General features: G+C 37.2%; 1 protein-coding gene across 5 annotated transcripts in view; it reads right to left on the bottom strand.

The window, feature by feature from the left end:
• Positions 1-9,376: 9,376 nt before the first annotated feature.
• Positions 9,377-15,923, bottom strand: part of PPARGC1A (PPARG coactivator 1 alpha) — a gene marked incomplete at both ends in the record, with an annotated part of 675,280 nt that continues 668,733 nt past the window's right edge. For all 5 annotated transcript variants that reach the window (XM_080697397.1, XM_080697398.1, XM_080697399.1 and 2 more), the window contains one exon: positions 9,377-9,480. In XM_080697397.1, coding sequence (XP_080553523.1) covers positions 9,377-9,480 — 104 coding nt within the window. The remainder of the gene's footprint in view (positions 9,481-15,923) is intronic.

Here is a 15,923-nt window from a genome sequence, read left to right as displayed (position 1 = left end):
AGAATGAAAGAGTACAATATATGACACATTTGGTTTCAACCAGAGGAGGACAACACAACTACAGAAACTTTTCAGTAGACAATTACTTCCAAAAGAAATAAAAATGTATCCTTTTAAACATCAAGAGTTTATTCTTGTCTGGGGATGGTGGCATATTCCTATAATCCCAATACTTTGGAGGCTGAGATAGAAGGATCACAGGTTTGAGGACAACCTCAGCTATATAGTAGGGTCCTCAGCAATCTAGTGAGAGCCTATTGTTTTCAAGTGAAAACAGTAAAATAAGGCTAGGTGTGTAGCTCAAAAATAGAATGTCCCTGGGTTCAATTCCAGTTCTGTTGTCCCCACACATAATTTATTTCTGTGGTCATTATGCAGAGCACAATAGTTCAGAAAATAAGTTTTCAGGTCAACTGGACTTTGCCCAAATCTGTACAGTAACTTCCCTGAACTTCCGTTTCCTCATTTATAAAATGGGGAGAGTTGTATTTCTATGTATCTTTTGGCTAGGAGGACTAATTATAAAGTGAACATAAACAGTTAAGCAGCAAAGTGACTGAGAGAGAGTAAATTGACAGTACAGGTAGGCTGATGCCATTATTATAATTATCATTGTCTTCCTTTTTTCATAACACTCTGGATCCACTGGACTTTCAGCTGGAGGGGAGCTTTTCATGATGCCTTTTTTTTTCTGCAACAGAAAGATTAATTTTATTTTGAAATAAGGATGTTAGAGGAAAAGAGTCAGGTTAAGCAATATCATTACCTGAGGTCAAATTTCTGAGAAATAGTATGACCAGGTGTGTCCAAGAGACAATTCTAAGAAAAGAAGACTCTAAGTTGATCAAGTTTCTAAATGAAGTTGATAAATCTATGTTTGTAAGAAAGCAAAGAAAGCAAATACCACCTTTAAATCTTCCCAATGCTGAATATCCCTGGTGTCCAGCAGATATGAGTTGTAAGGCGGTTTAACTTTAACCTTCAAATTCCTGAAAATCCATGAAGGTCCCTTACTGCAAGTGGCTACCTTGAGATTTTAAAACTGAATCAAGCCGGGCGTGGTGGTGCAAGCTTGTAATCCCAGCACTTGGGAGGCGGAGACAGGAGAATCGCGCTGGTTCGGAGCCAGCCTCTCTGGCTTAAGAAACCCTGTTTCCAAATAAAAATATAAAAATAGGTCTGGGAGTGTAGCCTGGACATAGAAAGGCTTCCAGGAACCCCAGTACCACCCAAAAATAAAAATAAATAAATACTGAATCAATTAGGAAAAAAAAAAAAAAAGGATGGGCCATGGGCTTCCTCGAAGCATTACTGAAACATGAAGAACCTACTTTATTGTAACCATGTAGGGTCATCTTTAACCATTCCACAAATTAAGCCTAAATGTTCTCCCAGACTCCCAGCTATGGAAATCACCAAGGGTCTCCTGTCAATCTTGCAGCAAGGCAGTGGGCGGGATTTTCATCATCCCCTCTGAACACACACCAGGCAGGTAAAGGCCAGTTGAAGTCTAGCTGAAACAGAACCACCCTCTCACATGGAACAGGCCTTATGAGGCTCACTCTCTTTTTCAAAGCTCCACTGCCCCACCTCTACAATGGCTTCTTTTGTTTATCTAATCCCATGGAATGTGTCAGCAGAGAAGGCAAATAAGGATCCATGGGAAATCTTTGCCCAAACCTCTCTTTGTACCTGAAGTTCAAGAGTGTTTGATTAACTTTCTATTTGTTCCTTCTCTTTCCTTCAGTTGACCTTTGTGCTCTTAGCCCTTGCTTATGGCAGGCAGTGGCTCCAGGAGACCCCGACACCCTGTGACAAGGGAGCTCTTAGGGATGCCTGTGAATTATTGCATTCACTGGGTATGAACCTGCACACTCCCCTTCGATGATATCACACCTGCCAATGGAAATGGAAAAATGTCAGCCCAACACACAGGTATTCCCCACCTTCTAGATGCTGGGGCCAAACCATGGGTAGTGGACTCCGAGTTTTGCTATTCCTACAATTGTTTCTGCGTTGGATACTTTACACAGCTATTCAGATTGTTGGCCCTGAGGAAGGAAGATCATTGAATGGGTACCAATGAGCTTTCCTCATGTGCCCAGGTAAGTGAAAACAGTCAGGCCCTGCATCAAAACTGATCATAGTTTCCTGACAGGAAAGGAAATGGCCGCATCACATCGCATGCTGTGTCCAGTTTACTAACTTATCCTTTTTTCTCGAGCACGCAAAGTAATGAATCATCATTCTACTTTAATGTACATATACTCCTGCCAACACACGGGAAAGAGCTCACAGAAAGTAATACCTCTAAGCACTATAAAACAGTACTCATACATTTAATTAAAGGGTACGTAGATCAGGGCAAAAAAGCCTGCTAAGTGGTTAAGCTAAGAACAAGTACCGCTCAATCTTCTTGTAAGAATGAAAAATCTTTTAAGGGCACCATGAAGCTATGATAGACATAAACAAGGAACCTGGTTGGAAATGAACTGAGAAAGCAATGATACCCATGAAGAGAGGCCCAGATTGTCAATACCACCAAAGTCAATCAAAGGAAAGTACCTGTGAATTTCCTTAAATGACTTGCTGGAGGGTATTGTGCAGTAACTATATTACTATAGCTCCTTTTTTTCATCAATTAGTATTGTTAAAGAGAGGCTTGACTATAGACTTCCTAACAGCAGCAAAAATAAATTCTTTCCAATTAAGTGGTCTAATAAGCTATTTAGGATTTTACCACTTAACATTCTTTCCTTCCCATTTAATTTCAGCTTTCACTTGGATGTCATCTTGTTGAAAATCCATCACAGAAAACCACGTGGAAAAAAAAAAAAGATAATGTTGCTGAGTGCCCCTGATGTTCAAAAACCAGCGGAAGCACAATATTTTTTCTAAATCGCCCCAGGATTTTTCCTAATAATTCAGCTCCTTCCTACTAGAAATTAATATATGAAAATATATGAAAATGGTCAATATGCAAATTCAAATATCACACTAGCTACTTGCCTTCAGTAAGTGCTATATGCATAAATTTGAGACAATATAATATTTTAAGGTTCTTGATTATAATAATGCTGTGGTGTGCATATGTGCATGTATAATTAGGTTCATTTAATTTAATCATGAAAATATTAGAGGATCGTTTGATTTTCTCCTCTAAAAGTTCTCTCACTTTTTTCCAACTAATTAATTCCACTCTGCTCCATCTATAAGTCCGCCGATGGGTAAGCAATGAGTGTTGGGCTCAAAGGAATAAAATTGCATTCCTATGGAATTATGGGCAGAAAGGTAGCATCTGGGAACTAGTGGCCTTTTGCCCTCAGCTGGCATCCGAGCCATGGAACAATGAGAGGCTTGTCAGTAGAACCTGGTCCTGGAAATACCTGAATTTTGTGTTTGCTTCCTACAAGTTCTCAGTGTCCTTGAATGCTGAGAATTTGTCCGGAGGGAGTCACCTGATCACAGGAGAGACCTGGAAATGGGCCCCTGTGACCCACACATGCCACATGCCTGACTGGAGCGTGGCTTTGGGAATGCCACAGTTCCTGGAATCACATGGGACATATCGACAGGGAACAAGAAGGACATTTAACTTAATCATGCACTAGAAGAACAGATAATGCGATGGTTAAGTCAAATACCAGCCATGGAAGAGATGAAGTGTGACACAGAGGTTTTTGCATGTTACCCTTCCCTCACTGAGGAAATCATATTTCCCTCTTCACAAAAATCTATGCTCTCTCTCCCCAACTTGTTAACAGAGACCCATGAAAAGAAATAGGCTGCTTTGTGCCCATCCGTGGAATCTATACAGCATCTTTTCCCCCAGGGATTAATTCAGCTTTTGATTAAATCTTTCTGAGATTTAAATCGTGATGTTCCAAACCTCCAAGGAGCTTCTCTATGAGTTGTGACCTTCTTTATTACTCTCTGTTGTTTGATAAACTACGAAGATTAATTTATAGTCGTGTGTAGTATGTTTGAAAACAGAGAATACAAGAATCACAAAAATATGAGGTTGATATAAAGTAAATACTGCAAAAAGTGCACTTTGGATTAAAATATTCTATAATTAATACTGAGTTAAAACTGTGTAGCTAATAACACTACTGTCAAATGAGCATAATAATGCTATTATGGTGGTAAATTATATCCAACAACTAGCTAAATAATCTTACAAAGAAAACTAGCAATGCCTAATTTAAAAAAAAAATTCAACCCCATATCACACTGTACATAGTTTAGAAAGATTTTGTTTGGAGGACTTTTTTAAATGAGACAAGCTTCTTTTAAATAAATTATTCATATCAAGTGTTCACTTATTTTTGGTTTCAATAATTATATTTGCCATCAGTATCATCAAGGATGGAAGTAATATACCACTTGGAGGACAACATGAAATGAATCCTTTATCTATAATCAGGATGCTCTAGGACCAAACTACGCTACTTCTGCTTCCCAAAATTCCTTATTTTCTCTCTGCTCTCAAAGGGCTTATTATAATACAAAGTTAACCCTTTAAGTAAGACTTGCATCATTCTAATATCTCTGCTGCCTCTAGAAGATGAAAAATGTCCTGCACGGTTTAAGCAAAAATGGGAAGGCAAGTCAGAGTCTGGCATATCTGCTGAGCCGGGTATCCACTGTTGTAGATGGACTAAATATTTTCATGGGATAATACTAAGTTATAATTTTATTTATGTTGACAAAATAATTGACCAGTTTTATTACCAGCATAAAATGTAACCATGGGAAATGCTTATTATGTGATTTAGCAGATTTTTAATGCGCTACTGATAGTGCTATCACATTTTGAGTATTTACAATTTTTTTCTTCCCAGGTGATTTTGTGGAAAGACTTAGGATATATTTAACCACCTTTCCCCAATGCTATATTAATTCTGGGTCTTGTGATGCAATTGGTTGAGAGTGGAAATGGCGATCTAAAATCAGAGGAAGGCAAAATACTAATAACACATTCTCTGTCCTTAGGACCATCATCTTCTCCCAGGCACGGGAACATCCTGACAAGAAGACTCAGCAGCAGCTATCAACTTACCCCACATGGAACCTGATGAGGGACTACATCTTATGTTACCAGTCTTTGAAAAATATCCAGTCCCTTTAGAGTACAATGGCTTCCTATGCGACATGTTTAACAGGTCTCTCCTCAGAGGCAAGAGCTTATACTTAAAAACATACATTTTTCAGGACTGAGTACAAAAATAGAGCTAATCTGTTTGATGAAGCCCTGTGTCACTTTGTATCCCCAAATGTCCATTATAGAAATCACCATGTCTGCCTTTACGGTTTGCAAGGAGACAAGGTAAAATACAGGAGGTACATATTTCCTGAGAGCTGAAATGCACCCATGAATATGAAAAAGCAGGAGAGAAGGAGAGAGAGCCAGAGAGGAAATAGAATAATAATCAGCGGGTAATGTGTGCTGATCTGAGAAACATGCCAGCAGTTTGGTTACGATAAATAAGAAAAGCAGAAGTAAATTTGAAACATTCGTTTCCCTTTATTAGCTCAGTGAGGCTGATGTGTACTGCACATTTAAAAAAAAATCACAGGAATTTTCATACAATGAATAAAACCACAACAATACATGTAGAATTGGCAGGTGGAAAAAAACAGCCCAGCGAGGGCTCAACTAATCGCTCACTTTCCCTCTTCAGCATAGTTCAACCAACAGTATTACACTTTCACCTACACATCTTAAAGTAGCTCCATCAAATCAGCAGTTCACATTATTGAAAATGTCTGTCACATAGGTACAAATTTAGAATCATCACATTATATTACATGGCTATTCTAGGTCATCTATAGATCAGGTCTTAGACTACAGTGATTGAAGTTCTCGTTACAGCCATCAAAAAAGGGCACATAATCATTACCTACTGTAAGCTCACATCTAAAGGCATGAAAAGGTTTCCTTTTTTCAACTGACCCAAACATCATACCCCAATAGTGCAAAGTTCCCTCTCTGCTGCTTTCAATGTTGACAGCCCAACCGTTGTTCTCGGAGTCATTTAGCAAAAATTGATCTTGTTGCGCTGGAAGAATTATTCTGCTACATCTCTTAAAAAAATAAAAAGAAAAAAACCCACATTTCTAAAGCACCAGTTCGGTTACCAGAATTGTAGATGTGGTACTTACCACAGCATGAAGGCAATGGCCCAGGGGTCATCTAAAAACCCTACATATCTATGCTGAAAGTTGCCCCCATGATGATGGGGCCCACATGTTCACTGGAAATATTCTCTCCCAAAAACATTAAAAACAAAAGGAATACAGCTAACATTTTGATGGTATACCCACGGTGTCTGCATAAGATACAAAAGCTCTACTAATTTTAGATGCAATTTGACATCCATGGAGGAAAACTATCTTCATGGTAACAATATTTGTCAGGCCAGGGAAGGGGGAGAAATTAATCCTCAACGTGAAATCCGCAGTGTTGTCTTTTGATAAGTATGAAAAGAAACAAAGTTTTTCACTCATGTCAACAATCCAGGGCAAAAAGGAGAATGTATTTAAAATTGGATCACAAAAATTTAAAGGCAAAATAGAGAACACATCTGGTCCTTTAACACATAATAGGATTTACTAAATATCGATTTCTTAAAAATAATTTATTGCTCTTAATAGTCTCTGTTTCTTATTATTCTACAACAGAAGATACTCAAAATTCCAAAAGAAAGACTGTAAACTTTAGTTTGGCGTTCACAAAGAGTTAAAATACCTGCATTTAACCTATAGAACGACAAGGATTAGGCGGATTAAGGATGTGTTACCGTTGTAACGAAGAACCTGTGAACAAGTTCTTTTATTTCATAGTATTTTTATTGCTTTCTATCTACTTAGAAATAAGAAGCCAAAAACTCAAGCAAGCATCCAGACAGGACAGACAGTGGATTCACTCAGAACACAATATGCTGGTGATTAATGAACGCAGCTATCAAAATGAGCTGCATTGGCCTGGGGGTGAGACCCATCGTATAAGATCGTGTTGGGTGAGAGAAAGGAAAAGAACGATTGAGGAGTAGGTATTTCATGTCTTCCAGAAAAGTCATATGTCAGCCAAACGGTAATCGAATCTCAATTTAGCCACTTGAATACACACTCCAAACTTTAGTGAATTCCATTCCAGGGACTCTGCACTCAGATGAAATCCTGATGCTCAAAATGGAGGTTTTTCGGAAGGTTTTTATTGAGTTTAGCAGAAGCAATGTCATCAAGAACAACATCATGGTCATGTCGAGGCCATGCTAGTGCAAGTAGGAACACTGCTTCTGCAAAAGCTGAGTTTCCCAAATGAAAAACTTACACTCCAACCTGACAACTGCCATGCATCCTAGGTAGAAAATTTCCACTGGCTTAATTATTTTCATCATCTCATAATTTATAATAAATAGGCTATCTGCAACTGATAAATATGTCTCTTTAGTAAACAAAGGAATGAAATATCAGTATTTATACAGGATGCATAACTGTAAAAAATACAGATAAATACCATCATCATACTCTGCCAAGGGAAAGAGATACTGGCTTCAAGGATAGTCTTCAGACACACATTGATTATTGTAAAAATCATACTGTAATTATTACCTCAGCATTTTGTATCAAATTAAAATCACAAAAATTAAAACAGAACAGCATTTTAAAAAGATTTTCTGACCTCTAGTTTCAAAACTACTGTTGATAGAGAAAATAAAAACATTTCTTAATGGTTACCCATTGAGAGACTTTACATAAAATCATGATATCTTCTAGAAAAATTTTAGATGAGAAAATTTCATTCCCCTAACAAATCCAGTGTATAAAACTTCAAAGAAAAACAAGCAACAAGAAAATGTGGAAAAATATCGCAGAAGTGGTTAATACCTTTAGGGGACTGGGATATTTCTTTTGACAAGATGCTTAGATCGAAGCTCACCTAAGAAGGGATGGATGTGCGCAAAGCATCACTTTGTGGTAGTTGCACTCAACGGACACACACACTGTCTTTTGTTTTTTGTTTTTTTGTTTTTACAATCAAATATATATAAGCAGTAAGTTCAGCTTCTAAATATGTTAGTGTACAATAATTGTTTCACCTCATAATTACATTTGAATATTCTTGATTAAGAAAAATTTAGCAGTTTTGAAAAGAAGGCTGCATTTACAGTGCATAGCTGTAACAAAAAAGAACATCATTGTATAGTATGTACATAAAATAAAAATACTCCATTTAACATCTGTAAATACTTAACTACATCAGAGAATGTAGCAATTACACTATCTGAACGCATCCGGAGAGTTCTAGGCAACTCTCGCTTGTAATGTAACACCGTGTCCGTGTCTCAGAAAGAACTGCTGGACCACCTGCACGCTTGGCCGTTGACAAGGCTTTGAAACTCTGCAGTGGAAGATCAATGTTTTGGACATTGACATGGGTGTCAGGACAAAGGACAAACTACAGAAACTTCAAAATGTTAGGAAAGTTTAGCATTCTGGTGCCCGCAGAATCCTCTCCCACCCAGATTCCATGGCAAAAGGAAAAAGAAAAAAGAGAGGGAGATAGAGAAAAAAAAAGATGGGGAGGAAAGAAAGAAGGGAAAGAGAGAAAGACGAATGAGGGAGGGAAAGAGAGAGAGAGGAAATTAGTTCTATGGAACCTGTGGTTTCTTCGGGATTGTCACATAATCACTACATTAGGAGAGATAGCTTGCTTCCAGTTGATTTCGTACTTTCTTAAAAAACAGAGTACAGACGGAGGCTGCTGGCCCGACATCAGCAGCTGTCATTTTAGGGTGATTTTGTGGTTGGTTTGTTAGTTTTCTTTCCTTTTAATTTATACATAGATAGATATTTTTTTCCTTTTGAATAGAATATGGACATTTTGAAGTTCTAGGTTTTAAGTGTGTCTTCGTTGAACTGCTGCCATTTGAAGTGGTTTGCCCTGGCACGCTGTGGTCAGGTGCCCCCAGTCCTCACACATACACACACGTCCTTCCCCAAAACCAAACATGTGCACACGTGCGTATACACACACACACACACACACACACACACACACACACACACACACATACACAGAGTCACCAAGACTCCAGGGAAAGCGAAGCTGACACCCATGAATAAACATGTGCTTACTGGATATCATTCTGTTTCTTGCCTCTTCAGCAGCTGTATTCATGTAAACCATTGTTGTTTGTTGTTGTTGTTGTTGTTGTTCATGTTGTATTGTTGTTATTTCATTTTGTTTTTGTACAGAGAGCGTAAGGTAGGAGAAATTCCTATGTATGACTTGAGTAGTCTGTTAGGGAGGACGCGCTGTCCCTTGAGGTATTCACCATCTCTCCGTCATCCTCGGCCAGGGAACACGTTACCTACGCAAGCTTCTCTGAGCTTCTTTCAGTAAACTATCAAAATCCAGAGAGTCATACTTGCTCTTGGTGGAAGCAGGGTCAAAGTCATCTGAGTTTGAATCTGAAAGAAAGCCATGCCAGGTTAGTGTACCCTTTGTTGATGGTCACTGATGTGATCATTCCAATTCAAGATCCTAGACCCAATTGCATTTATCCAATCAGCATACTTCATCTACTGCCCAAATTTCATTGAACATATATGTGTAGATTGGCAGAGAGTGGCAATCTTTCAAAAACACACAACTATTGACTCATTGAAACATTCCTGAGGGGTAGAAAGAGCAGAATTGAATACCTCTGTTTGATAGTTGTACCTGGCATACGGGAGTTGGCTAAGCCTCTTCAATCACTTAGATGCAGAAGTACCAGTAGAAACAGACACTAATTTCCTATTTGATGGGGTTGGTTAATTTCAGTAAATACACAAGATGGCTAATGCGAGGAAGAAAAGCATCAGAATCCCCTGGCAACCAATACGCTGCTCTCCTTGGAGGCAGGAGGGACATTCAGTTCATCTCTCATCAACCTCAATACTTCCAGGGACCCTAGAAGCAGAGGTGCAAACACTCCCTAAAATAGGTCTAGAGAAACGCTTCATGTCTTGAAAGGGTATATTCAGACACTTTACTCCTTAATAGAATAGAATAAATAAGTAACTATAAATAAAACCACAGTGTTTCTTAGAAACTTAAATGAGTCCAAGTCAGGATTTGTACAAAATTCCAAAGACTACTTCAAATAATGCTTAACAAAGTGGAAGTACTTTAGCAATGTTGAATGAAAAGGCAATTTTTAAAAAATATTTCTGATTCTTCTTCATTGACATTTACAAAAAAGTCATGTATTTCTTGCTGGTCTTTTGCAAGTGAGAAAGATTGGCTTGGAACTACAATAAAAAGTCTCTTACAAATGCATTCATTCTCTGGAAGACATTTATTTAAAGGGAAAACAAAATGTCTGTGGAACACATGAAACAGGTATACTAAAATATAAGTATTTCCATGTCTTATTCTAGGATAAGATATAGTAGAAATCCTCAAAGTAAGAAGAGGATAATAGTAGATAGATGGAATTCCAGTTATGGACACAATTAATTGTTTTGCTGAAAAAAACTGCAATGCTCCAAGCTCCATATCACTAGCCTGAGTCTGATATTTGGCACCTCACCCTACCCCACATACTAAACATCAACCCAATTTGATTATCTTATATTTAAAGACAAGGAAATTCCTTCATTTTTCTTTCATTCATTCTTGCCATCCTCCGTCTACTTTTTTTTCCAGGAAGTTTTCTTCTGGGTAAGAACAACAATGGTTACAGTCTTCCTCAGATATACAAGCGAGGGCAAAAATTTCCAATCTTTCTCCAATAACATCTTAAATAGTCAATCCTTAAATGACACTGACTTCGACCTTTCTCTTTGTGGCCTACTGAATGGTGTACTTGTATTACTAAGGCTTCCTGAACAGCCGTTGTTGAAAGCAAAATCTTTTTTGTAGGAAGAAAAATAAATAAATAAAATCTAGCTCACTCCAAGAAAATAGTTTAAAATCAGAATTCCATTTGCACTGTAGATCAGGATAGAAAATTCTCCCAGTGACAGTGGGTCTGTATAATAAGAGGCAACAGAGAACCATCAAGAACACATGCCTTTCCTTGGAGGAAATCTTGAAAATAACTAAATTTTCTAACTTTGGATTATTCTAAGTGAATCCCACAATCTCAGTGTTTCTGTTTTCATTGGCAAATGTTTTTTGTTTCTTTTTTAATGTGATACAGAAGTTCTCAAGAGTTTCTTACTGGGGAAAGAAAAACTCACTTCCATAGACATACTATATCACCCAAGAGGTGCTCTAAGAACTTTTTTTCTGCATGAAGTAGAAAGTGGTTGTATTCCATTTCTGAGGAAAAAACAACTACTCTACCACATATGGAAAGATGTTGAAACACAGTAAGATCTAATAAAATTTTTATGGGAATTACCTAAAAGCCACTCAAATATTTTTTTTCAAAAGAAATTGTGGTCGGGCGTGGTGGCGCATACTTGTAGCCGCACTTGGGAGGCTGAGACAGGAGGATCACACAGGTTCAAAGCCAGCCTCAACTACTTAGTGAGGTTCTCAGCAACTTAGTGAGACCCTGTTTCCAAATAAGGTATAAAAGAAACAGGGTCTGAGACCCTGTTTTAAAATAAAGTATAAAAGAAGCCGGGTATGGTGGTGCACGCTTGTAATTCCAGCATGTGAGAGGCTGAGACTGGAGGATCGCAGTTCATGGACAGCCTCAGCTACTTAGTGAGGCCCTCTGCAACTCAGTGAGACCCAGTTTCAAAATAAAGAATTAAAAAAAAATAGGGCAGGGAGTGTATCTCGGAGGTCAAATGTCCCTGGGTTTCATCCCCAGAACCACACACACACACACACACACACACACACACACACACACACACAAAAGTATAAAAGAGGTTTGAGAATATAGCCTAGAGGTAGAATAACCACCCCCAGTACCAACAACAACAACAAAAAAATGTGGAGCAGGGTGTGGTGGCACATGCTTGTAATTCCAGCATTTGAGAGACTGAGATAGGAAGATCACAGTTTAGCCTCAGCTAATACTTAGTAAGGCACTTTGCAACTCAGTGAGGCCTTATTTCAAAATAAAGAATAAAAAATATGGTTGGGGGTATAGTTAAGAGGTAGAATGCCCCTGAGTTCCATCTCCAGTACTGCAAAAAAAAGAAATTGTGATAATTATACTATAGTAACATTAACAAATCACCACATCACATTTGTATTCCTAGCAGCTAAAAAACAGTTGGCACAAGATAGGCACTCAAATTAATGTTTGTTGAATGAATATATTAATCTCAAGCACTCACATATTATTAAAACTATGGCTCATAATATTTGTGTTAGGATCTAGGAGTGATTTACCAATAAATGGCAAGGGTGTGTATAAAATTATAATATATATATATATATATATATATATATATATATATACACAAGATGCTGATGATGTTATATATGCTTCAGTTAATAAAGAATTTGCAATGGATATGTTATTTTATTTTCTTATATGCTTTAAATATAAGTACTATACCTAACTAGTTCCTGTCAAAACTCTTTTATTTATAATACTGATTTATCTCTTTACTCTGATCCTACAGTCTTAGTATAATTTCTCTGTATTTCCTCTTTAAATTTTTTTTTTTGGTTAGGGTCTTCTTTAAAAAAATCCATTTGCTTATGAGACTATAAGTAGAAAGATAAACAAGCTAAATAAAGGTTTATTTAAACCAGGTCTCACATCCTGAATTCATCATAGTAGCCTTGATCGAATCACATTAAACTTTCAGTCTTATTTATAAAATAGTACCTAGAGTCATGTTTTGCTCTATCTAGCAATGTCGTAGTAGCCATTAACTAGCTTCAGTAATAGAAAGCTAGGATGAATAAAGTAATCTTACTTGGAGGAGTAAATAAAAACAAAAAATTGAGTCTGTCTAAAATGACAAATCATTTTACTGTCTTGTAAAATTCATCTGTATCACATCATTTTTTTCTTTGATCTTTGTACCAGTATTGGGAATAGCCTAGGAAGATTTGAGAAAGCTCTGATTATTAATAAATATATTTCAAAAATCATTGTGTAAAAAGGTCAGACCTGGGGAAGGACTTGGTTCCATCCGGGAAGCAAGCAGCCATTGAAACAAATTAAACTAGCTTAAAGTAATTAGCAAGTGATAGGAGAGGGGAACTAGGACTTTCTCATTCTAAAGACAGGTTTACATAATAATAATTTTGTTAGGATGGGAGGAGGGGATCTACCTTCATGAAAGGAGAAATCTGGGCATAGACCAGGAGTTGGGCAGGAAAGAGAGGGGAGGGACTTTATAGGCACTTTTACTATGTCAGAGTTATGTGGAACAAGATGGAGGATGTCATGTGTATAAAAAGTCTGTTCCGTGTTTTGTATTTCTGCGAATTCATTCAAACCACCCCCATGCCACTCCTGAATGGCATGGGGCTGTGACTGTCTTCTGTATTTCTATCTTCTTAAGAAACTCCTTTAAATCTTCAGCAAGAGTCCAGGCCATTGCATATTTATCCTTAGCTCAGACAAGAACCTGCGGTTTCTGTGTTTGAGGGTAATTTTATCCAGGGGTCTAACAAAAGTCTCCAGGGACTGTTCCCCTAAACGGTAATGCTCACCCACAAAGGGTAACATTCATCTTTCACCATAACATCTTTTTTCTTGACATACATATAAGTTCCCAGTCCTTTTAAGAGACCAGTATACTCTTTTGTTCACCATAGTAAGAGCCCTGCACACTCTGAAGCATTTCACTTGAACCTTTTAGGGAACAAAGACAGGACACTTGAGAATGTCTCTGTGTTCCAAAGCTCTTGCATTTTAGAACTACTCTCCATGTCTAACCTCTCTCTGCTATCATTTTAAATTTAATCACAGATACTATTTATTGAGCCCCTTAGTTCTGGCAGACATTGATAACACCTCCACAAACATTTCTTTAATATATCTTCACAACCACATTATGAGCTGTTTTACAAAGGAAGAACCAGAAGCAAATGGAGTCAAATTGTTTGTCCAAGAGCAGTGGTAAGCCAAGTTTCAAACCCAGGCCGGCAGGATTCCAAATGCCAGGGCCCTTCTGACTACCTCATGCCTCTACTAAGAAAAACTACCTTTCGTGCCACTAGAGAGCTTGAGGGAATTGGAAATCCCCAGGCTACTACAACACACATCAAACGTACTTTTCAGAAAACACAGAGTGAGCATAGCACAGGCAAAGTTTCTATTGCTGCTGGAGAGGCTGGGAGATAAGGCGAGGGGAAACATTCTTCTAAGAAATATTTCAGGGAGGCGCCAGTTCAATTTGGAAATACCATCCAATCCTCCCTCTACCATGATGAATCGAGATCCGAAGGCCCCTCTAGGTAGCTTATTTTAAACTCTAGATGTTTTGAGAGACCAGAAACACCCTGGCCTTCATCACTGAAGAAAATAAGTCAAATCAACTCAAGGCTTCAATCTGTCTTGACTGTTTTTATCAGCCAACATTGGAACAAATGACTTGCCACATTTTATATTTTCATCCCCAGGCCTCTATCTCTCCAACAGTCAGCTGCCTCTCCCCAGCTTCACACTATCTGTTTAGCTGGTGAAGTGAATTATAGCATATTCCCTTTGAACAACGCACACCACCAATATCAATTACTCCAGGAAGACATCAGGGAAAAAAGAAATCCCTGTATTTGGTATTCATTTCTTTCTTTACACCATGCCAGAGCAATTGCAAATAGATGTCTAACGATGCTGAGGAATGCATGGATATGCTAATTCTTTGATTGTCCATATAAATTTAAAAGAATTATATCATATACACAGGACATACACCACGTTCCTTCTTTTGTTCCTTCCTCAAATAATTAAAAGGCTTATTTATAATCTGCACATTGGCTAGGGAATGCCATGCAAAGGAAGAAAATTAAAATTGGAAAGGAAACTGAGATGTCCATTATAGCATTATTTATGATGTTAAAAAATTAAAAATTAAGTAAATGTGTAGTTATAATGGAATTAAATATAATGATAATATCCTCCAAAAATACTGTGAAATGATTAAAAATATGTCACTAAATTATTAATGCCATGAATCATATTAGAAAGTGATTTTATATATTGAGAATAGAATTTCAATGGTATATATACATATACATATATACCATAAATATAATAGTAATTAATATAAATACTAAATCATATAATTTTTCATACATACACACACACGTAGCCTCAAATATAAGTAAGTAGCCAATTCAAGATAAAACACTGAAAAGTTATAGTTGTTACTTTATACAGTTGGCAATAGTGGTTATCTCTGGGAGATGAGCTAATAGGTTATTTTTCTTTTGTTCTTAATATTGTCTAATATTTTCAAATTTTACCTCCTTGAGTCTAAGCCAGTATTTTCACAAGACAACCAAATACTTGTGTGTGTTTTACTTTCATTATCTGTGAAGTGGAGATGACAATAGTAAGACACATCTCCTAGGATAGTTTTGATAATAAAATGAGAAAGTCCTTCAAATCACCTGGTCTAGCATATGGAAGCATTCAATAAATAATAGACTTCTTTTATTCTAAAGAAAGAAATAATGGGGTGATTTAGCATATAAAATTTTACTGTTTCTTCTCAGGTTGCAATTCATAGAAAATAGTAAGAATTCTAAGAGTTTGTGAAAAATGAAAACAGTAAGACCTTTTTATATTCTTTTCTATAAAGTAATGGGGGCAATACTATGGTTTATATTAAAGTCCAAGGTGTGTGTGGAAAGCAAAAGACGGTTGAAAACCTATCCACACAAAACAAACACACACACACACACACACACACACACACACACCATAAACACACATGGATACACATAATAATATGCCACAAACATACATATAACACACACAGAACACAATAACACA

The sequence above is a fragment of the Muscardinus avellanarius genome (genome assembly GCF_963383645.1).
Source record: "Muscardinus avellanarius genome assembly, chromosome: 6".
NCBI lineage: Eukaryota > Metazoa > Chordata > Mammalia > Rodentia > Gliridae > Muscardinus > Muscardinus avellanarius.
Note: the sequence above shows the minus strand (reverse complement) of the source record. Positions and strands in the feature narration are given on the sequence as shown.